Here is a 24,161-nt window from a genome sequence, read left to right as displayed (position 1 = left end):
AGAGTGCACCTTGACTTGCTTGAGATCTAGTTTCCCATTTATTAGACAAGGGAGCACTGCAATCCTTCTTCTTCTTTCTTTCCTCTAGGTTTAACTGGCTGAAACTTTGAATCTTCAACTGTATTGTAAACAACTGGTTAAAATTCCTAAGTATTTGTTGAAACTAGGTCTGGGACTACACTTAGCTCTTCCATTTTGGCATCATCTAATAAAAGTTGATTTGGTTGCTCAGATAGATTCTTCAAGGCAGATACTTTATCATTGATTTTAACATGAAAATTTGTAGTTTCTCAAAGAACCATTCAACCTAAAAGCTTAAGCTGTTAGGCGAGGTCCTTGAATAGGATGATATTCTCTTACACACCTCCTCACATGAAAGCCCATTGGGCTTGAAGTGTGAACAAGCATAGGCCCACCCATACCTTGTGCTGAAACTTAATTAATTATAATGGGGGTAATGAGGATCAAACACTAGACCACTTGGTCAAAGTGGCTCTGATACCATCTCAAAGAACCATTCAATCTAAAAGTTTAAACTATTAGGTGAGGTCCTTGAATAGGATGATATTCTCTAACATAGTGCTACAACTAAGACAACAGTATTTCCTTTCCTATGTTAAGACTATGTGAGGCGACTAAGGACTTCATCAAACTTTTTGGTTTGAGCTGGACAAACTGTAATATTGTCCTTGGAAACTAAGATGCATAGTTTTTCCAAGATAGGAACCATTGTATCTGTTGTTTGCAAAACTGCATTGGCTATCTCTAACATTGGAGTGTCTGGGGTAGTCGATATAATCTGTTGATCATCAGGATTCATATAAGAATCTTCTATTTGTTATTTTCAATCACAAGTTCAGTTATCTCTAGAGGATCAAAGATGGTTTTACTTTTATTGCCTAGAACTACAGTTCTGTCTACTTGCTATCATTCTTCTTCGAAAAGTCTGTTTTCATAGGTTCAAACCATTTTCTAAGTTTATTGTGTTTACATTTAGTAGAATAGTGACCAATTTTGTAGTAGTTTTCACAGTAAGAAGGTAGGTTTTCATAAATAATTTCTTGCCAAAACCCTTCTCTACCAGAGTCAATTCAAGCCCTAGACGTAGGGGTGGCAATTGGGCGGGTTGGGTTGGGTTTGGTTTGGGTTGAGTTTCAACCCAACCCATCTAACCTGCCAACCCATTAATGACCCAGTTATATAAAATTAAATAGGTTGGGTTCAATCCAAACTCGCTTTAACCTAATCCAACCCACCCAAACCCATTAATCTTATATTTATGGATTCAAAAAACAAACTCTCTCTCTCTCTTAACAAATAAGTTGGTTGTAGCTTGGTGGTTATTGTAGTTATTATTTACATAAGTGGTGAAGGTTCAAATCACATTACATGCATGTTATTTTTACACAAGCAGTGAAGCCATTTGACTATGTTCGGATTTTGGGTTTGACCGAACCACTTAGGTTCAAACCGGTCAGACCAACTTAAACCACTTAGGTTCAAGGGTGGTTGAACCATTTAGATCTGGATCAATCTGGTTGCATTAAATCGGACCGGTTCAGTCAATGGTGGATTGTCTTGAACCGAACCATATCAGGTTTGTGCACGAGCAAAGCACGTGGAGGCCGAATCGTCTTACCCAAAACCGTTTCGAATTTGGGTTGACCTAGATCAACTTGTAACGGGTCGGGTCGGAGTGTATGAATATTGGTTGGACCAGACGACCTAAATCGGACAGAGAAAGCGGCACCGAACCATCCCGCCCGGGGTCTATTTCGGATTCGGGTTAACCCATATCAGTATATGCTAGATCGGGTCAGACCGCATTGAACTCGTCCGTACTCGGGTTAAATTGATTTGGATTTATGTCGAGTGAAGTGTATTGATTCAAGACAAAACAAAATTTAGTCAATTATTAATAGAAAATTAATGCATTAATTATTAATTATTTAATTCAAATGAAGTTAATTAAACAAAGGCTAAGAAATTAATACTTATGTCTATAATGGTTAACCCAATGGTTATCCACAACCCAACCCAACCCAACTGATTTAAATGGGTGGATTGGGTGACGGGTTGATCACACAACCTACCAAGTAAATGGGCGGGTTGGGGGGGTTAGATACTAGGTGGGTTGGGCGGGTTCAGCAGGTTAGGTTAAAAATTGCCACCCCTACCTAGACGGGTGTGGCTTTAATAAATCAATTTCTATGTGAATCGTGGCTGCAAATGTCCTTGAGAGGGTGATAATGGCCTAATCAAACTTATTGATAGGTTCCACTGAAGGGATGGGGTATCCATCATATGGATGGCCGAACCCTATAGGAAGGTTGGGCAAATTTTCAAAAATTTCTTTTCTCCTATCCGGGAATCGTATTCCCAATTTAAAAAACTGTATTTTCAAGGTTCGTTCTTGTAACCAAACCAGACCAAATCGGAAACCAAGATTAGGGAGAGGTATACCTGATACAAAATCCACGCAAAAATGCTCCTCCCAACGCAGGTGTTCACGCCCAAAGAGTGTACCAAATCCTCCCTCCACTGAAGATGACACAACTTAGGATGAGGCAAGATCAACAGGTAGTTCTTCACCAAGAACCTTTGAATCTTCAACAAGAATCGAATGGGGTAGTGACTACAACTTCAGAATTGTTTTTTCTAGCAAGAAACAATATCAAGATCTAATCTTGATCAGTTCCAAGAAATGGAGATCGAATAGGGCAGGGTAGCAAGAAAAGAGAGAGAAAACTGAAGGCAGAAATAGTCAAACTGTGTTGTGTATATTTTCAAATCCGCCCTACTCTTTATATATAACCCTTAAAGAGATGATCTCCTAATCTGATTAGGAGTTTCTTGATCCAAATCTTTATTTGGATCTGAACTGTTTAAGTGATAAGGATAATCCCTTATCTTATCTGCAGATCAAGATCAACTATTCCTAACCAAATTAGAAGTTTCCTGATCAAAATCTCTACTTGGATCTGGACTCTTTAAGTGGATAAGAGTTATCCTCTTATCCTCATCTATTGATCCATACCCAGATTCGCCCCTAATTAATTGATCCAATTAACCCAGTTCAAAATGGGCTTTAGGCCCATTAAGCTTTCAGCCTCACTTCCATTTAATGCTAGATAGCTTGGTTCTCTTTGTATGGCGTGGGACCCTATCATTGATATACACATCAACCACATGGGATCATCCCAGCCTTAGTTACAAGGCCTGGCCGAATTCACTGTAGGACATGTTAGACAGTGTATGCCCTTAACTCCAATCAGAATGATGCACATTATGATATTTAATGTAAATGAATAAAGTACATATTTGATTCATGTTATTATGGTGTGTTTCTGTCTAATACCCTTAAACTAGACACTTATGAGACTCATGTTAGTTTAGAATCTTCATAGCCATTGGATAGATCTGGGGAGATTTATCTTGCCAAGGCTAACACTGATGTGCCACCAAGTTGGTTGAGGTGGCTTGTCTCAGCTGCTAGGGTGAGACATGAGGTACATGCAGTGTGGGTTTTCTTGAAGCCCTAAACTGGACCAAAATTCCAGTTTTGCCTTGGACCTTGGAGATAGATGGGCAAAACTGGAATGTTACACCTAACCCCTAGACTTGATTATGATACTACACTAGGTGTCGGATTGAGCTGTCTTTGATATGCCAATCAGTGAAATCCTTAGAGGGGGTCAAAGCCTGGGTATGTTGGGACAGTCCGAGAATTCATCTGAGTGGGTGATTATAGTGATAGGATGACCCCCTTTGTCGGACAAAGTGAATGATCGGGGATGCTCTCTCTCTGATAGAAACCTAAATTGCCGGCAGTTGATTTCAGCTATTGAAATTTGTTTTTGCAAAATATATTTATATAGAAGATATACATATATATATATATATATATATATATATATATATATATATATATATTATGGTTTCAAAATGTTTGCAAAAGGTTTTAATTCCCAAGATCCATGTGAGTAGAGAGTGCAACACTATACCTTGTCGGGCAGTTTTTGATCATTATGGTTGAGAGGTTAAGTGTAAGACCATAGAGGGCAATACCTGATGAGCTAATCTTGCATCTGCCCACAGTCCTTGGGTTTTTATAAGGTGGCTTGACCCCAGGACCATTTAGTGTAAATGTTAGGCCCATTAAGAGCCCATGGTGATGGACTCAGGGGTTCACTGTCTCCTATAGTGAATTCGGCCAGGCCTTGTGACAGAGGCTGGGTTGAATCCATGTGGCTGATGTGTATATCAATGTTTGGGTCCCATGCCATACAAGGATAGCCAACTGGGCAGCAAATTAAGAGGTTAAGTGAGCACATAGAGTTAATGGGCCTAAAGTCCAATTCGAACTGACTTAATAAGATTAATTAAATAAGGGCGGTTTTGGAATTTGGATCAGCAGATAGGATAAGGGATTATCCCTATCCACTCAAAGAGTACAGATCCAAATAAAGATTTGGATCAGAAAACTCTTAATTGGATTAGGATGGTTGATCTTTATCTGTAGATAAGATAAGGATTATCCTTATCTCTTAAAGAGAGTCCAGATCCAAATATAAGATTTGGATTAGGAAACTCCTAATGGGATTATAAGAACCTCTCTTTAAGGCTATAAATAGGAGAGCAGAGCGAACCTACAAACACACAACAGAAACAACAGATAGTCTGCTGAATTAAGAGAGAAGACAATATACAGTTCGACTGCTTCTGTCTTCTGCTCTTGTTCCTGCTCTTGCTGCCCTACCTAGTTCGATCTCCACTAGTGGGAGTGATCAAGAACGGTTCTTGATATTGCCTTTTGTTGAAAAAGGCAATCTGAAGTCGTGCTCCCCAGCCCTCTATCATATTCTTGTTGAAGAATTCAGTTCTTACTGAAGAACCGTCTTGCTGATTCTGCTTCACCTTGCACCGTGTCATCTTCGGTGGAAGCAGTCTTTGGTTTTCTCCTTGGGCATGAACAACCTCATTGGAGGATTACTATTACTCCATATTAGGTATATCCCTCTATTCCCTTTTGGTTTTAGATCTGGTCCGGTTTGATTTGAAGATTGATCATTGAAAATGCAGTTTTCTAAACTAGGGAATGCGATTCCCACATGGGAGAGAGAGAAATTTTTAAAAATTTTTCCAACCTTCCTGTAGGGTTCGGCCATCCATATGATGGATCTCTCAGCCCTTCAGGATATAATAAACCCCTGAGTCCATCACCATGGGCTCTTAATGGGCCCAACATTTACACTAAATGGTCATTGGGTCCAACCATCTTATGAAGGCCCAAGGACTGTGGGCAGATGCAAGATTAGCCCATCAGGTATAACCCTCAATGGTCTTACACTTAACTTCTCAGCCCATAATGATCCAACACTACCTGACAAGAGAGGACCTCTCCTTCGGCTGCAAAGTACACTGCTGCACTCTATACTCACATGGATCATGGAAATTAAAACCTTTTGCAAACAATTTGTGAGAACATAATATATAAGTGTATCTCTATATAAATATATTTTGCAAAACCAAATTTCAAACACATTTGAAATCCACTGCTGGTAGTTTAGGTTTTCCATCAGAGAGAGTGCATTTCCCCGATCATTCACTTTGTCCAACAAAGGGGCTGATCCAGTCACTATGATCACCCACTTAGGTGAATTCTTAGTCTGTCCCAACGTACCCAGGTTTTGAGCCCCTCTAAGGATCTCATTGATTGACACATCAAAGACAGCCCAATCCGACACCTAGTGCAGTACTATAATCGAGTCTAGGGGTCAGGTGTAACATTCCAGTTTTGCCCATCTGTCTCCAAGGTCCAGGGCAACACTAGAAATTGGTTTGATTCAAGGTTTCAAGAAAACCCACACTGCATGTACCTCAGGTCTCACCCTAGCAGCTGAGACAAGCCACCCCAACCAATTTGGCGGCACATCAGTGTCAGCTTTGGTAGGATAAATCTCCCCAGATCTATCCAACGACTGTGAAAATTCTAAACTAACACGAGCCTCATATGTGTCCAGTTTAAGGGTATTACAAAGAAACACACCACAATAACACGAATCAAATATGTACTTTATTCATTTACAATAAATGTCATAATGTACATCATGCTAATTGGAGCTAAGGGCATACACTGTCTAACACCACTACCGTAGCTATAGAACAAAGTAAGTTCTCTGCATAGAAGTTCACTAGGAACAAAGGAAATGAAATTTAAATTCGAACGATGGGTGGTTCCCAACCTGGTTTGAAATTTGGAAGCCACTTAAATAATTTGAATGTAAAAGATTTAATTCAAAAAAACTCACACATCCAAAGTTTCTAAAACTCACCTTCATCATCAAACCGAATCAATACATGTTTCGAATCAATGGTTGTAACCCATGCCTCATTCTGCATACTGAATGAGGAGGGCGGCCATGCACGCATTTTCCAACCAAAGCCCACTTTTGAACTTCATAAAATTTCTCCAATATTTCATTAGGAAAGAAAATCGTAGGTTCCCCTTGTTTTAGACTAGGGTGAACCATAGGAACATGCACAGAGAGTTTAGCAAGAGTAAAGAGTTGAGAAAGGACAAAAGCAAAGGAAGGTTTGAAGTTGGAGGAGCGTCAATTATAGTAGCCACTAATGGAGAAGATGAGCATCTAGGGTTTCACACCTAGAGAAGTTGCCATTGAGCCCCAATCATCCAATGCCATTAGAGATATCATTATATTATATTCCGTATCATCAAGCACTTATATCATTGATGAGGGATCAATAATATAAGTCCCTAAGTCAGTTTAGGTCTTACCATAGTAGATTCTACGTTCAGAAGGTTAGATTTTAAATGGGCCCAAATGCGCTAGGGTTTCTACAAGGTTCCCTTCTTTGGAGAAGAAACAAGCGTAGGACCCATTAAGTGAGAGATCATTAAATGATGTATGAACATCATAAAAATGATGCACATTCAGTTGTGATGGGCGTAGAAAGCCACACAAAGTCTTCACATGGGCCAAGCACTAATGGCCCATGTACGAATCGCATTCACAAAGCACCACACATAATTAATCAAAATCAACTTAAAGCCTGTAAAACTCAATTCCATTTAGATTAGCACACTATCAGCCCACTATTGGACCCATTTATCCAGCAAAATTCGACTTGCTAGCCCAAATGCAAAAAGCAGTCTGGCCCATATAGTAATCTATGCTAAAATAGGCTTATCTTGCTTTAATCTAAATACAACTAGGTTTAATAAGTGTGAGCCAAATTGGTTTATGTAATGTCCCATCAAACCCTTGTCCTAGGTATGAAAACGATCACTTAATTAGTGATCTAAGGGGTTGTTAATAGTCCCCAAGGAACCCTAGATTCAACCATGTATGGTGAACAAGAACTATGTCAAATTGGCCTAGGGTTTAGTGTCCAAAATATACACCATTTTCAAAATTATGATCCAAATACTTTCAAGCATGATTCATAATCAAATTAGTATAAACAATCAACAATTAGATGGCGAAATAAAGAAACTAGGGCTAAGAGTGTGATGGTCTGAATCTTATCCGAATAATTTGCAAAAACACATCAATCTTCTTTCTCCATGTCAAACTTGCAATCCATCATCCTCTAGGATCTCCATCTTTTTATACAGTGTAAACTAACTTATAAAACAACCTAATTTCTAGTGAATATTAAAATAGCATGGTGTGCGTTAATATTACCACCAATAAAGAATTTGATCTCCATCACACTTTCAGCCCAAAAATTCAAGAATTTACCATAGAATTATTCCAAATAATATAAAAAATATATAAGGACTTAATTTTAGATCATTGGCCCCAAACCGATAACCGAATTCTCAGTTTATATGTTGATTAGGTCAAATCGACTAGATTAGTTCATGCCATTTGATATTTATTTCAAATCTGATTTGGTCCGATCAAAGAACTGAACCTAACTCTAATACCATTGTTATAATGGTTAGAAATCAGATAAAACAAGGCCAAATCAAGTTCAATGTCTGGCGGAAATTTAAATATTTTCTAACCTAACCCGGGAACTCATTTCCCATGAATTTGAAATCATTACAAGAGAAACGGGCATTAGCGGCAGTTTGTTAGTTGGCACATGGGAGACTGCCGCTAGAAAGTTTAAATCTTTAGCCCGCAACATTAAATCCCCCGCGAAACAGAGGCTTTTCCCCCTCCCACTCTTCTATTTTCTCACATTTTCATATATTCCCGCTCTCCCCCCTCTCTCTCTCCCAGTCGACCTCTAGGTGCTCCTCTCACAGTCTTCTCGCACCATTGAAGACATCGAACCGGCGATTTGTATTCCTGCTCTCCTCTCTATTTCTTGGTCGATCATTTCTGATTTCTCTTTGCTCATTTTCTCACGGTCTTCCTACACCATCAAATAACACCCAACCGGCAATGGCATTGGCAATGACAGACTTCCTTGGATTTGAAGCTCTGAAGCTCGAGTTCATTTCCTGACAGCATCGACAATTTTAGACCACTTCTTAGAGTGTAGTAAGAAGTGGGAGACCTCCTTGCATTTGAAGCTTGAGTTCATTTCCCGACGAAGTAGATTTCTCGTAATCAGGCCACAATCTTCTTGGTTCAACGAAGGTTGTCTCTCTTCAGCAACTTTGTTTTTCTTTGTTCTGAAATAGCCTCCTCGTCTCAGGTTCTGCGCACACCGCATATCCTTGTTCGTTCATCACCGATGGAAGGTAAGATTGAAAACCTCCATGACCTAGGATAGTTATCCCCCTTTTTAGGATTGAACTTTTTCCATGTATGTTGATATTAGTAGGGAATCTGGTGTTGTCTTCTTGAACTTTTGTTCGTTCATCACATTCTTGTTGAATCTGGTGTTATCTTCTTCAATTTTATTTTTAGATTTGCTTAAATTTCTGTAAGTACCTAAGTAGTAGAATCATATTGATTAGCTTAAGGGATTCAGGTGGCTGGGCTGTAGATCCCTATTGATATGCTAGTAAATAGTAAGTTATTATGATCTTGTCTTGTTGATATGCTACTGAGTATTTTTTTTTTATCTGATTCATATTCTAATATTCTCCTAATGATATGTCAGTAAATAGTAAGTTATTATAATCAGTTTCAAACTGAGAAGCGTATGTGGACAAATCTGTACATTTGAAGGTTGTGAAAGATAACCTAGGTTTTATTTTGTTAATAGAAAATGATGTTCAAAATTTGCCCTTTTTGTAATTTATATGTAAAGGAAATATTATAATGGTGGGTTTCTTCCTGTTGACTTCCTAGTCCCCCCAAAGACCTTTTAAGGGATATGTGGGCTCTTTGGTAGGCAAATCTGATACAATAGTCTAATTAGACTTCACATAGATTTTCACACATAAAATTAAGTCCATATCTCAATAAGATCTTATCAGATTTCAGGTGTATCTAATTTCAATCAGACTTTAGACGTCCAAATTCCACCTTAGATTGAATGGTCTGAGTCATTGAGGATTCCCTTCTGTATATTCCAATAAGCATAACAAAAACTACAAGTGGTGTCAAACTTTGATTGGATTGGGTGTTCTAACCTTGTTAATTGAATTATTCACATTTTAATTCTGCAATTCCTATCATTGCTTGTTTCATTTTAAACCCTTATTTCTCAGGAACACGCTTGGCCATTTCTGTCCGTGGAGATGAACCCTGCGAGGAGTTGGATATTCTCAAAGATGTTGATGCTACAATGCTTCTACATAATCTACCATCTAAAGAAAGTGTCAGTAGAGTACATGCAGTGAGGAGGTAATGTTGTTAGTTTTTCCATACTTTGGAATGGTAAATATTATGATAAGTGTGTTAGATCTAATTAGATTGGGTTAAATGCTTCGTATATCTTGATTCATTTTGAATCTGATCATGATGGGGTTTTGCACATATTCAATGGTCTTGAATGCTTGTAGAGTGGAAAATGCAACCACTAGGAATATAATTATATATATAGTCAGTTCAGATCTTTATTGGTTTGGAATAATCAAAACTTATCCTGATCCAATTATATACGAGAACATAATGCAGCCCCAAACCCTATATAATTAGGTTGGTTAAGTTTGGGTCTGTCAGGTCTGCCCTACCCATTGACAGCCCTAGATCAACACCATCCTTCTGAATTAACCAATGATTTTGATTGCAAATAATCATCCATTGTATGAAGAGATAGGATCTTCTCATTAACTTGAACTTGCAATACAATGTGCATAACTTGAATCTGAATTTACTCCTTACAGCACTTGTAGCTGCATATTAGAAACATCTCTTGTACTTGGAAATATTCTCAATGTACGGCTTTAACGTGCTGATAAGGTTGGTTCCAAACCACGCAGGTGAAATCTATTCATACACACTTTCCATGCATGGGTATTTTGGGTATTGCCGAATCACATATACCTTGGTCTTCTCTGCATGTTTCTCTGGTTTTGATTTTTCATTGTGTGTATTTAGATCTTTATACATGAGCATCTTCAGCATGTAGCAGAGGTAAAAGGCCATTACCCAATGACTAATACGGAAATCTTTCAATAGCCATTGTTGATGTGGTGTATCAAGGGTGGCTCTAGACATTGTTGATGTCTAGAACCTGTTGTAAAGCCTTATGGGAATCTCCTTACCAATTTATCAAACCAATCGGAGGGAGGCATATTTGCAGAGCTATTTTGGTTATGGGATCTTGGAATTGCAAATGCCCTCCCACCCCACACTACAAAAAAATACATTTCTAGTGGCAGTTTTTGAATTGGCTATTCGGTGACTGCCGCTAGAAATGTTGATATTCCGCTGAAAAAAGCGCGGGCTGGGTAGGTTTTCCACTTTTCCTCCCTGCAAATCTTCTACTTCACGTTTCGTCTTCTTCCCGCCCTCTCCATCCATCGCCTCTCCCAGTCGACTCTCTCACTCTCAGTTGTGCTCTCTTTCTCTCTTTCATGCACGCTCTCCCTCTTAGTGCACATCGGTAAATCTCTCTCCCTCGCTCTCGTTCGTTCTCTATCTCTATCTCTCTTACACAGTCGCAAATCAGCATTTGACTGGTAAATCTCTCTCTCGCGGTTTCTCTCTCAGTCGCACATTGGCAGCATTTGATTCACAGGTAAATCTCTCTATATTTCTTTCTCTCTATATTCAATCTCACCTAAATTTTCTCTCTGTTATCCACTGGACAACACCAACCGGCGATGCCTATATAACTCAAAACCCAGATTGACCAATTCATCATCGGAGAACATCCTGTTTTTGTTCAGCCGCTCTTAAGTCTTCAATCGATATTATCTCTCTGGAAATGGGGCACATATGCCATGATTCTGAGTTCTGCTTGAATACCTAGGTTTCCTCGTATATTCGTTTTTCAGATTTAGCTTTCTCACTGTACTTTTGGTATAGCTGATCATATATTATGGTCGTACTATGCTGCAGCCTCGAAGGTTTGATGAGAGACTGCAGAATGAGTTGCAACTCCTGTTGTATCAGTTGTGCTTGTTTGGTGGGGAGGTTCAGTTTGTTGAGGCCACAACTATGGCAGGAAAGGGGGATGTGCGTCTTACTGGGCAACTTGGTGATGTTATCAAAGAATCAGCACAGATAGCACTTACATGGGTAGGTTTCTCCATATTCTGTAACTTGGTTTTGATTTCTTTTGGCATGCTTACACTATGAATTATGTTTATTCCTGTAAGGAGAATAAAATGCCTGTTAACAATAAAAAAAGAACAAAATACTTGTTAGTGCATCCATAACTTAAAGAACAAAACTAAGAGTTTGGAATCTATAATATCCTTCAAGAGTTGAACTAAATGCTCCAAATAAATTTTATGATTTGTTTACCATTGAATCCATTTCCTCTGTCCTTTTGAGTATCTGCACAAGGGGATGACTGTTCCTTCTATTCTACTTGATTATTTATTTGGTCTTTCTTTTTGAGAGGAAAGCTTCCTTGTAATCCATATACAACTAGTTCTATCCAAATGCATATTCCCCAACATTTTCAGGGAAATTGCAGTTATAGTTCTTTATATTGCTTATAATGCACCTTTGCTTGTCAGAACCACAAAAACAGGGGAAATGAAAGAAAATAGAAAAGGAAAAAGTATTTTATCCTGTTATTTTTTGCATTTAACAAAATTCAAGCATTCAAGTTCTTTTTCAAAACCTATATGATCAAGACAAAGATTCATTCTAAAATGTCTAATATTTATGTTGAAATATGGCATATAGACCTTTATGCATTCCAGCAGCAATGTCTACCTGCATCATAAAATGATTTGTTCTAAAGATTTTGAGTTGGCCCAAAGACTTCATTCAGGCTTGGCTAAGGTTTACCTTTGTTTTTTTTTTTTTTTTTCCTTTAACTGAAGGGAACAAGTATTGTTGAATTACTCTAATGGCATGGTCGTGTTGATTTTGTTTTCTTGTTCATTTTGAAATCAACTCAGTAATTCAGAAAAGCATTGTCCGACCATATGGGATCAACTTCTTATCCCTCTTCAGTGCGTCTTTTAATTATTTCTCTAAAATTTCTTTGATTTTCTTTGATATCTTCAGAAAAGTAAATCTTTTTAACTGATCTAATTTTCTTGACGTCCTAACTGAAGTAAAATTTTCAGCTTCTAGACGGTGGTCACATGTATTCATATCTGCCTAAATGCCATCAAATGTCAATTCACACAAGACACCTGTAGACTTTTTGTAGAATATGTTAACAGTAATATAAATCTTATCAGCAAAAGTAGGATTCATGTGGTGTACACTTGAGCGCAAGTATCAGCAAAAGTGGGATTCAAGTGCAAATACACTTGTAGAATAGTTGTTACTGATAGGGAGATAACTGCATATACCACAGTTGGGCATGAAATGCTTTCAGACATTTTAATATATCCCCTAGTAGATGGGCAACCCTGGACATACACTTGAGTGTAAGTACTGGGCATATCCATGCAGCTGGGAAAATCATGACCATGTAGTTAGATGGACATGCATAATATATATATGCCAAATGTACCCATTAACCATCAAGCATCTACATAAAGTTGATATTAGTATCCCCTTAGCAAAGACATGAAAACTTCATCTTATGATCATCCCACCTCATGCTTGGTGGGTAAGAGCAAGGGGACAAAATAGCTGGTTCAGCTTTTATCCTTTGCATTTCTGAGGGATAAATTTATCTTCCACTCTTTCCATTATTCTTACTGAAAAGCTTTTATTTTTTTTATTTTAATAGGTAAGAGCGAGGGTAGCAGATCTTAAGTTGGCAGCTGCTGGGGAAATCAATTTGATGGAGGGACGAGATATTCATATACATTTTCCTGCTGGGGCTGTACCAAAGGATGGACCCTCAGGTGGTGTGATCCTGGTAATATCACTGGTGTCACTCTTCAGTCAAAAAAGAGTAAGAGCAGGCACAACAATGACAGGAGAGATGACATTGTAGGGTCTGCTATTACCAGTTGGTGGCATTAAAGATAAGGTGGGTGTTATTATACACATTTATGTAAACTTGTTCTACTACTGGTAAGAACAATCTAATAGCAATGGCTGCTTTGATGCATGTGATTCACATATTACACCAAAGAATTGAATGATGGATTGCCTCTTGGACACATGATTCATATTGGCTCTGACCATCAAAGTTCTGTCTACTGCTGAATGTTCAATACTTTTTCTGTGGGGGAAATGAAGTTTGTTGATTGAATAGCTAGAATCTTTTTGATGAGTTCGGCTTCAATCAGGGCAAAGCCCATTCAAGCAGCCTTTACTGCCTTGCATTGAGAATATCTCTGCACTTATGTACTTTATTTCATGGGGAGATATTCCCAATGCAAGGTTGAGAAAGGCTGTTAGATTGGTGTGGGCACAGATTTGCCCTGATGGAAGCCGATCTCCTTTTTGATAGGAAGCCTCTACATGACTTGGGCCTACCCCAACAGAGGCAGTCTGTATCTTGAATCCTGGAAGACTGAACTATTTATATAATGGTCACAATGGCATTGTTCCTGAGGCACCATATACATTTTTATCTAAAAGAGACAAGCCCCAAGTTTGTATAATCAGACTAGTGGGAAAAACTTCTATATTAATTGTGTTTCTGAATCGTAATGCACATCAGAACATCCATGCATAAGAAGTTAATAGGATTTTCTAAAATCTGCAGATCTGTGAGTCAATCTGAAACTGTTCAGGTTGGAGACAAAGCCCTTCTCTTCTTTAGTGCCAATGGGACCAAGGACCTTTTATTGTTGCAATAGTGAAGAGTGATTATTCAAATTTTGAAATCTGAATAGTATAATTGCACATGAAATGTTTTTTCTTTATGCATCAGACAGTTGGGCCATCATCGGGTAATGGGCCTTTGTACCATAAATTTCTTTTCTCTTTTCTCTAATCCATCCAATTCCTCTACAGGTTGTAGGATTGATCAAGGATTGGATTTCAATAGCTAATCTATCAAAGAAAGCTTCACATTCATAGGAACATTCTACTCCCGACATCTAAGTAAATTCCTTCTCTCTCTCTTCAATTCCTTTAGATTTAAACCACTTTCTAATTGTTCGAACTTCCATTTGCTGATAAAAATGGAGCTTCCATCCTTTCGTGCCCACACTGCTTAGAAACCATTCAAATGTAGTTGCTTCTAATATTTTGATATTCTCCATTATAATTTATGCCACCAGGCTTTATCTAAGGTTCCTCCTAGAACTATGGGTTTCAAAATTCTTGAGGTTTTGTAGGGCTGCAATTGGTATCCATTTATTCAAATTTGAATTTGATCCAGTTAAGGGTGATATGAATTTAATTTGTTTACAGTTGGAACAAATATGGATCCACCCCGTCCAATCTTTTGATAAAATCCAATTCTTTTCAATTTGATTTAAATGTTGCTTATATATATATATATATATAAGTTGGTTTGACTGTTCTGTTTTTACTAAAGAGCCATTGGTACAAGTTTCATAAAATTTATTTTCAACATATTTTGCTCATGATATAGAATATCAAGATCATTTTTAGTTTATTCTATTAATAATATAAAATTTGATCATTTTTAGTTTAATTTATCAATGCTATTCAATATCCAATTGTAATCTGAATTCAATTGTAATCCAATATAAATCTGATAGGTAAGATTTGAATATTTGATTCAAATCAGAATAATCAAATTTGGGTCTACCCTATATCTGATTTGATCCAGTCTGTTTGCAGCCCTTCAGGTTTCTTCATAAAAAGTATTTTTTCCTTTTTTGGTGCCACAATGCCATGTACTTGAAATGCTACCGGGTTTGGTCATCCCCTATAATTTTCCAACTGAATCCTGCATATTGTGGGATGGATTGGATGCTCTATCTCTATTTGTGTATATAATATCTGGATGCATGTGTGTGTGATGCAGGACAACCCAATTTTTAGTTTCCCTTCCTCTTCATGGTACATAAACTAGTTAAAATAGTTGATGAGAAACTTATAGAGTTGAATGCAAAAAGTTTTATCCTCAAACACAAGTAGGAGTCTCAACATCTGTGACCTTAGCACTTTTGGCATCTAACTACTAAGGAAATGGTATTGATGCTTCAATAAAGAACTGGGAGACCTTGGAGGAAGGTCAATAGGTTATTGTCACAAATTATGGAATAAGAAATTTACAATGGGTAATGGGAGCAACAAGAATCTTAAACAATTCTAGGAATATTTAATGTGGAATTGGATTGGGAAAGCTTACAGTCATTTTATAATAGACATCAGATACAAAATTGGAGAAAGGAACTAGGGGAAAATTCTGGGTAGATCCCTGGCATGAAGATCATCCCCTAATGGATATATACCTCTCTATTTATATTGCAGTCTAGGATGGCAAATCTCATTTTTCAGAGTGCTTGGAGATCCTCACTGGTGAGACAGTTTTGAACCCAAGTCTCAGAACACACCTAAATGATAGGGAAATTGAGCCAATGAATGAGGCTCTGCTCAAGATCCACAAACAAAAACCAGCCCCATGACAAAGGGATAAGAAGATCTTGCTTTAAGATTCTTGTTTTTATCGGCAAGTAATTTCACTAATCATTAAATAAAATTAAGGAAAGTACAACAGGTTGGAGCATTCCAACACGACCCAAGAGGCAAAAACTTAAAACTTAAACATTAAGATTCTTTTACAGCAACATTGTTCTTTAGAAGGCTGAATTACTCTTCCCTTGTACATTTCCAAGCTCTAGAGTCCACTGCCTATATATACCTTCAATGGTGTTGTTTGCTGTTTTCTGGTTTGTATGGTGCCAAAAAAGGGAGAAGAAATGGTCCCCAACATAGGCAGTCTATTAACTACTTTTTCTCTATCAAGTCTAAAACATCTCTCATGCTAGACTTGAAAGTTGAAGGAAAATAATAGGCCAGCATTCTTCTTACTTTCTAGATCAATTATTCTCTTAATTCTTATTTGCTAGTTATATTATTTTAGCTTTTGTTGTGCATAGACCTTGCTTTTACTTCAGAATATATAGATTTTAATAGGTGCACTTTGGTATGTAGGTGGTCCTTGACTTGGGTGAAACCCTGGTATGTGCATATGAGACATCTAGCTTGCCTGCAATAGTCCGTAATCAAGCAATAGAAGCTGGGCTGAAGTGGTTTGAGCTGGAATGTGTATCATCATATAAGATCTGTTTAATAGTTTTTTTGTCATTTATCCAGTTATCTATCCATAACTCATTATACATGGAAGAAACTTAATCGAACATACACTGTTTTTGAAGGATCTGATGGAAAATCCAAGGTCAATCATGTCACAGTGTTTGAATGTCCAGGTTTGCGAGAATTCTTGAAGCAGACAAGTGTAGCAGGTGCCATGAATTGCCATATGGCTGGTAAAGTCAGTGGATTTGGTTCCCACTGACCTGGGACTAATTCCTGCCTTCACCCTCCTCACCCCCAAACTCAAAGTTTACCAAAGCCAAAAAATTGTTTAGAAAAAAACTGGGCTCAACTTTATTGACAAGCATTATTTTGTGGTGCTTTATTTAGTCCAGGGGGACACTGAGAAAAAGTAAGTGATACTTCTCTTTTTTTGTGGTGCTTTATCTGGCAAGTATTATTTTTTGTTGTGCTTTATCATATCCTTGCGCTGCTTATCTACTGTCTTTTATTTGTAGGATTATAAATGATATATTTGAGGAAGTTGACAAGCATATAAGTGAGGAGACACTTATCACTGAATTTAAAATGATATATATGCGGATGGTCAGATTGGGTAAGGTGTTGTTGTGCAATTCTTGTTTTAGGTGGATCAATGCCTTTGGTATCTTCTTATGAAGTCAGTATATTTCTTGAGTAGTTTGCCAGATTCGAGCCATGGTGGATCTTATGGAAGGAGTGACGAGTCAACCCCCCTAGAACATCAGTTATTTGCATCAGAAGGAGCAATCAAGTTTCCAGTTGAAGAGACAAAAGCCTGGAAGGAGAAGGTGAGTTTCACCATGTATGGTGAACCACTATATTAAAGTACAAGTATGCTGCATCAATCCTACCCAACATTACACAAAGTAGCAGGATCAAAATAATTTGGTGTATCATTGAAAAATGTTCATTCTGTAGTTACATATTTCGTTATTTACCTCTACAGATCAAGAGGCTTCATCTGTTGCTTACTGTGAAGGAGTCTGCAATGGATGTACCAACCCTTCAGAAGCTAGAAGGCGTATTTCTTTTTTCTCAAATTCATTGTTTATGGACATGCCACCTGCCCTGAAGTTCGCAATATGCTTTCTTTTTTCGTAAGTTCTATTTGAGCTTCAATGAAATTTCATTGAAGTCTTAATATAATTAAGTTCTGTAATTGGCTTATGGTTCTGTTCACATGTTGTTGAGTTAAATTATTTATCTTATTAGTTATTTTTTGTATGGAATTAGTTTAACTAAATGAGCCTAAATATCTATTCACAGGTTCTGTTCACATGAGATTGTGAATTAGGTTGCTTGACAATTGCCCTGTATATCTGTTGCTTCTTGATATGTGCATACTCAGCTTAACTAAATGAGCCTTATTCCAACTATTTGGGTTTGGCTACATCACTCCTCCATCATCCTACAGAAAAGATTCATGTTTAAATGGATTTTTGATGTAGAATGCACTGTAGCTTAGCACCAGATTACCAGAATCATTGCCCATGGGCCATGGGGGGGGGGGGGGTATTTCCACTCTGAACCACCAAGTTTTTGAATCTGGATCCATTGCTCTGTGACAATGTCTACCATCTGGTAATACAGAAGAAAAAAGAAACAATTGGTAATTATATCTAATGCTACTTGTCAATTCTTGATCATGATTTCCTTTTTGTAAGGATTTTATAGTTTTCAATTCAAATTCTACTGGATGACATTGAGCCATCCAGTAGTTATAGATTTTTTTTTTCCTTTGTTGCAGTTACTTATCAGTTCAAAGTTATTGATTTGATATGGTGGCCCTGTTATATCTAATTATTTATTTAGGTAAATGGAAATCATGAAACCACGAATGTAGAAGGGGATTTTAGGACAGAGGCAAAAGGGTATTAATTATGAAATAAATGCATGCTTCATGTATTTTGTTGTTGTTGCATAAAGTTCAATTGTATGTTTTTCTTTTTCCAAAAAAAAAAGTTCGGGGTATGATGTCTATTTATGTTGTTAAATTGTGTTATATAAACTGTTGAAATTCTGACCTTGCTGAATTGATGATAGTTACTAGTCATTGCGGCCATGACCTTTTTCTATTGAAGTAAATATTTTTTCTTTCAAAAATGCCACATCTCCATAGGATTACAAATTCAAAACTTAACTCTTATCAATTGCAGGCTAGTGCCCAAGTTAGTCTCCTGAATAAACTAAACATGAAGATAAATTTAGAGTTGGTTGTGGCTGAAATTAAATGGTGTTGCTGATTTTATTGGCTCTGTAGTCTACTCTGTACTCAAATGCTCTATGGATAAACAGTGGATTTATTGCCTTTTTCTAACAACTTGAATGGTGATGTGTTTCTTTGCAGGAGCCTTTTCATCTGGAACTGTTATGCTCAAGTCCATTCATAATTTTCAAACGCATGAACGGTTTGATGCCAAGCCAACCGTTTATTTTCATTGTCAAGGGGAGAACAAGACAACTTTACCAGATATGAAGGAAGCACTCCACATATATACCTTCAAAGGAGAAGAATCCTGGCAAGTTCGAACCAGGTTTCTAGTACAATTTGAAACCCTATCATTTAGACCAAATGTTATTTGACTTGTAAAAATCTCTTGAAAAGCTGTGCTGCATAGCATAAGTGCCAGCTTTTACTAATGGATGTTGTATCTGCCACGATTGCATTCTGGTGGTTCTCCAATTCCTTGTATGGTCAAGTGGACTGCTTGAAAAAGTAGGAAGCTGAATGCTAATGAGAATTAATTAACTTAGTATCTTATTCATGGGTTTTATTCAAGTTTATTTATGATTGTTTTTGCAGGTATTCATCTTCTTTGGATTTTGGGAGAAGATTTTGTAAATCAAGCGTTTTTAATTTTAATAAAGGATGATGAAATTTGTATTAAAGTGGGTCGTGGTCATTTTTGTAAATTGCTGTACTAAAGAGAACGGATGATGATTTTTTTTGTAAATTTATATGTTTTGAATGGAATAGAGTTTTAAATTGCATTGTAATTTTATGTTTTGATTTTTGTATTTCCTTTCGATGTAGATGAGTGGAAAATTAAACAGGTTATTTGAAGTGAACGGATTATAAGAAAAAAAAAAATATAGATTTAGCGGCAATCGCAACTGCCACTAAAACTACTTTTAGCGGCAGCCATCCGTTGTACCAACAGCCGAAAATCTGTCGCTAGAACTTCTAGCGACATTTTGCTGACTGTCAGTAAAACTTCTAACGGCAGTTTTAGGGACTTTTAGCGGCAGTTTTGACCGCCGCTAAAAGTAATTTTTCTTGTAGTGAATTTGAAATTTCTAGATCGATCTTGCATCGGAAAGATTAGGTTTGAAACCTAAATTAGTATCTTACTATACCTGATATGGAATGCACAAAAGTAGCTCCCATGGTGGTAATTCACACTTAGTGTTAGACTTGAACTAGCCTCCAACTAAAGATGGTGCAATTGCAAAGAGAAATCGATTCAAAAATTCCCTTTTCCACAAAACCGATCTCTAAACTATCTTGGATATGTTGCAGTAGTCTAAGGTTGAGTCTTTCTTAGGCTTTTGCCAAAAATACAGTGGAGGCTTGACCATTTTCAGCCTTGCCATAGATGGTTCGAACTAGGGTTTGTTGGACAAAGGGAGAAGAGAAGAGAGTAAGAGAATGAACCAAAAATAAACCTGATTGTACCTAATACAGAGACCACAAATTGCAATTCCTATAGAGAATCATGCCCAATATCAATTCCAAAACTAGCATCCAACTAAAGACGGTGCAGTGTACGGGAGAAGCCAATTCAACAACATTGTTTTCATTAAAGCTTCTATTCAACTTGCTTGGATCGAATGGGATGCGTGAGTCTGATTCTTCCAATGTTTTTCTTGCAAAAACTCAGAGGAAAAACTGATAAAATCAATTATTTTAATGGCTAGGTTGTAATATGGTTTCTGGAGAGAAGAGAGAAGAGGAGAGCAAGAGAGTGAAGAGAACAAGTTTTATCTGCTCTCTTCTTCTTAACCCCCTTATATGGAGCACTCTCCTAATCTAATTAAGAGATTATCCAAAACTAATTTGTATCTAGACTCTTTTAATAGATAACCATTATCCTCTTAAGAGGATAGGTGCTCCATACCCAAAACCATGCATCCATGCCTTGTTTCGACCAAAATCACATGACAACTTAACAACTTAACTAATCTCATTAGTAATGGGCATTAAGCCCATTTTTCTTAAAGGATTGTGTTCCTAAGTGTTGTATGGCCACTTTGGGCCTGATATTATATGGCGTGGGACTTCAAAAGGTCTTACACAAGTTTATAAAGGTTCAACCCTACCCTTGAAAGAGGCTAGGCGGAATTCACTACTCAGGGCATTGAACCCTTGACACAATCAGCATTGGTTTAGTTTGGGTCCAACATTTACACCTAATGATCATTTGATTCATCCACCATATGAAGACCCAAGGATAATGAATTTATGTGATCACAACACTACCCAACAGGGAAGGACCTCTCCCTTAGCATTTAGATGCAATGTCACACTCTCTACTCGAATGGATCCCGGGATTAAAACTTTTTGCTAATTTGTTTCATAAAATAATAGTAAAACATAATTACATTTTGCAAAATTAGATTTCAAATATAATTGAAATCCTCTATCAACAATTTATGTTTCTATTAGAGATAGTATAAACCTTGATATTCACATTGTCAAATAAAGTGGACTATCCTATCACTATGATCAATCACTCAGGTAATTTCTTAAACTACCCCAACATATATATATAGAAATTAGAAACAAAAAAGTCAAAAGTATTATACGATTGATTAATTATGAGTTCTTGTAGGAAAACCAGTGGTTAATAAGAAATTTGGAACTGCCTCTAACTGTTTGTTTCCCAAAAGAACAATAGTGCACAGTCAAAGTCCCCATTCTTAATGAAACTTTCATGGTGTTATTTAGTTTGTAGATATGCTAAAATGAGACTAACCGTGCAAGTTATAAACCTCCTCGAACACAATCTCCTCAGCACCAACCTCTGTTTGTTTAGAGGAGAAAGAAAGTGAAAGTGGGCCATTACAGAAATGGGAAAGCTTGTAGCCCTTGGTATATCACTCATCCTTGTTGTTGGTGTTGTCATCGGCACTGTTGTTGGTGTAAACAAAGGTAGGCATCCCAAGGATGACTGGTCTGCAAAAGACATTGCCAGCGGTGGTACATCAACGACAATGAAAAGCGTCAGCGCAATCTGTGCCTCCGCCGACTACAAGGATTCTTGCATTAAAACCCTTACCCCTGTAGCCAAAAATGAAAGTTCTACCCCCCATGACTACCTCAAGGCTGCCTTTGAGGCCATCGTCCAGGAGGTGCAAGCAGCAATGGAAAAGTTTGGTGTCATAGGAAAAGACGCCAATAGCTCCATCGATAAGATGGCAGTCGGGGATTGCAAGGAATTGATGCAATATGCCATCTCCGAGTTGCAATCCGCCATCTCCATGGTGAATGACCCTAAAAGGCACCCAGCAAGTGATCTTGTTGCGGAGCTCAAGAACTGGTTGAGCGCTGTCGTGTCTTATGAAGAGACATGCACCGAGGGATTCGAACACCCAAAGCTGAAGAGTTCAATGGAGAACGGGCTCCTCAATGCCACTCAACTTACTGGCAATGCCCTCACCATCGTCACGGAGTTGTCTGCGATACTCAAAGCCTTAAATATCCGCTTTGACACAAACATCAACTCTCGACGCCGACTTCTAGATGCACAAGGTTACCCTACATGGTTTACACTAAAGGACCGTAAGCTTTTAGCTCTGCAAGGCAATGGACAGTTGACACCCAATGCAGTGGTAGCCAAGGATGGTAGTGGGCAATATAAGACAATTGCTGAAGCAATTGCCGCATGCCCCAAGAATAGCGTATCTAGATATGTTATCTATGTGAAAGCCGGGACCTATGATGAATACATTATAGTTACCAAAGGTCAAAATAATATTTTCATGTATGGAGATGGGCCAACGAGTACAATTGTCACCGGAAAGAAGAGCAACGCTGCAGGCATCTCAACATTTCAGACTGCCTCATTTTGTAAGTTGGACCTTATCAGCCTAACATTCCTTTTCCTTTTGTTATTCTTACTTGATTCTAATAAGTCTTTTCTTATAATTGTTTGTTCCTTCTATAGCTGTTATTGCGGATGGATTCATCGCCAAGTCGATGGGATTCGAAAACACAGCCGGTCCCCAAGGGCACCAAGCAGTGGCGCTTCGCGTCCAAGGTGATAAAGCGGCATTCTTCAATTGCAAAATGGATGGATACCAAGACACCTTGTATGTCCAAGCCAAGCGTCAATTCTATCAGAACTGTGTTGTTTCTGGCACCATTGACTTCATATTCGGTAACGCGAAAGCAGTGATGCAAGACTGTCAAATCATCGTTAGAAGGCCTATGGACAACCAGCAAAACACAGTAACAGCACAAGGAAAGATGTTCCAGAATGAGGAAACTGGTATTGTGATCCAAAACTGCAATATCGTCCCAGATCAACAGCTCTCCGTTGATAAGTTAAAGATCCCTTCATTCTTGGGCCGCCCATGGAAAAAATATGCAACGACAATTATCATGGAATCAGCCATTGGTGATTTCATAAGACCTGAAGGGTGGATGCCATGGAGTGGCAACTTTGCACTCGATACTTTGTTCTATGCTGAATATAATAACCGAGGCCCAGGTGCTAATACCGCCCAAAGGGTCAAATGGAAGGGTTTCAAGGTCATCACCAATAGGAATGAGGCTCTTCGCTTCACTGCCGGACCATTCATTCTAGGAAATGAATGGTTGAAAAACACCGGAGCACCTTTCGTCCTTGGATTGAAGTACTAATTCAAGTAGCTATCACGTGACAAAAGGCCATTGACAGGAACAGAATGAGACGTTGGAAATACAATTTCCATTTGCTCATTTAAAGCCAATCTGTATCTTTTTTTGTTGTTTCTTCAATCAATAAAGTGAGACTTTTGTTCCTCGTATTTTTGTTATTGCTAGTTTGTGTTCCTTTTTATATATCTGGTCCAAAGGTTACATTGTTGGGCTGGGGGTGGCAAATGGTTGGGTTGGATTGGGTTGGGTAAGGGTTGAATATCAACCCACTCATATTGATCCACCAACCCACCATGACCCATGATCAATCCTATTTAAAGGGTTATAACCCACCCTGATTCACCTATATTGATTCACTTTACCCATCATATTGACCTTTAACCACCCTCACCCATACTAACCCACATACCCTCATATATAAATACAAAAATGGATAGGGACGATCTGTATACACAAAATAATAAATTTTGAGAAATAATCTCTCTCAAGACTACCACGTGACAAAAACGAGTCAGATCAACTCGTATACCTGAAAAAGCAAAAATTGTATATAAAAGCAGAAAATTGAAGAAAATTTGCAGAAAGTGCAAAAAAATACCAATAAATTGTAGAAA

General features: G+C 37.9%; 2 protein-coding genes across 9 annotated transcripts; both read left to right on the top strand.

Annotated features, from left to right (window-relative positions):
* The first annotated feature begins 8,119 nt into the window (after nucleotides 1–8,119).
* Nucleotides 8,120–19,692, top strand: LOC104611265 (uncharacterized). 8 transcript variants are annotated; one of them, XR_016085610.1, is made up of 12 exons: nucleotides 8,120–8,722; nucleotides 9,641–9,776; nucleotides 10,355–10,397; nucleotides 11,439–11,618; nucleotides 13,243–13,488; nucleotides 14,424–14,513; nucleotides 16,542–17,055; nucleotides 17,162–17,259; nucleotides 17,344–17,473; nucleotides 17,632–17,782; nucleotides 19,033–19,219; nucleotides 19,489–19,692. XR_016085610.1 is itself a non-coding variant. In XM_088903574.1 (11 exons), the coding sequence occupies exons 1-3, from the start codon at nucleotides 8,716–8,718 to the stop codon at nucleotides 11,605–11,607; spliced, it is 312 nt and encodes a 103-aa protein (XP_088759700.1). In that variant the 5' UTR covers nucleotides 8,135–8,715; the 3' UTR covers nucleotides 11,608–11,618; nucleotides 13,243–13,488; nucleotides 14,424–14,513; nucleotides 16,542–17,055; nucleotides 17,162–17,259; nucleotides 17,344–17,516; nucleotides 17,632–17,782; nucleotides 19,033–19,219; nucleotides 19,489–19,692. The 8 variants fall into 8 exon arrangements, 5 of the variants coding, with proteins under 5 accessions (XP_088759700.1, XP_088759698.1, XP_088759699.1 ...); XM_088903574.1 differs by lacking the exon at nucleotides 10,355–10,397 and having other exon boundaries at nucleotides 8,135–8,722; nucleotides 17,344–17,516; XM_088903572.1 differs by lacking the exon at nucleotides 10,355–10,397 and having other exon boundaries at nucleotides 8,135–8,722; nucleotides 19,033–19,401; nucleotides 19,489–19,691.
* Nucleotides 19,693–21,698: 2,006 nt separating this feature from the next.
* LOC104611287 (putative pectinesterase/pectinesterase inhibitor 21) lies at nucleotides 21,699–23,696 on the top strand. The gene is made up of 2 exons (XM_088903569.1): nucleotides 21,699–22,755; nucleotides 22,853–23,696. The coding sequence occupies exons 1-2, from the start codon at nucleotides 21,756–21,758 to the stop codon at nucleotides 23,548–23,550; spliced, it is 1,698 nt and encodes a 565-aa protein (XP_088759695.1). The 5' UTR covers nucleotides 21,699–21,755; the 3' UTR covers nucleotides 23,551–23,696.
* Nucleotides 23,697–24,161: the final 465 nt, after the last annotated feature.

This window comes from Nelumbo nucifera, chromosome 4 (assembly GCF_055504915.1).
Source record: "Nelumbo nucifera cultivar China Antique chromosome 4, China Antique-T2T, whole genome shotgun sequence".
NCBI lineage: Eukaryota > Viridiplantae > Streptophyta > Magnoliopsida > Proteales > Nelumbonaceae > Nelumbo > Nelumbo nucifera.
Note: the sequence above shows the minus strand (reverse complement) of the source record. Positions and strands in the feature narration are given on the sequence as shown.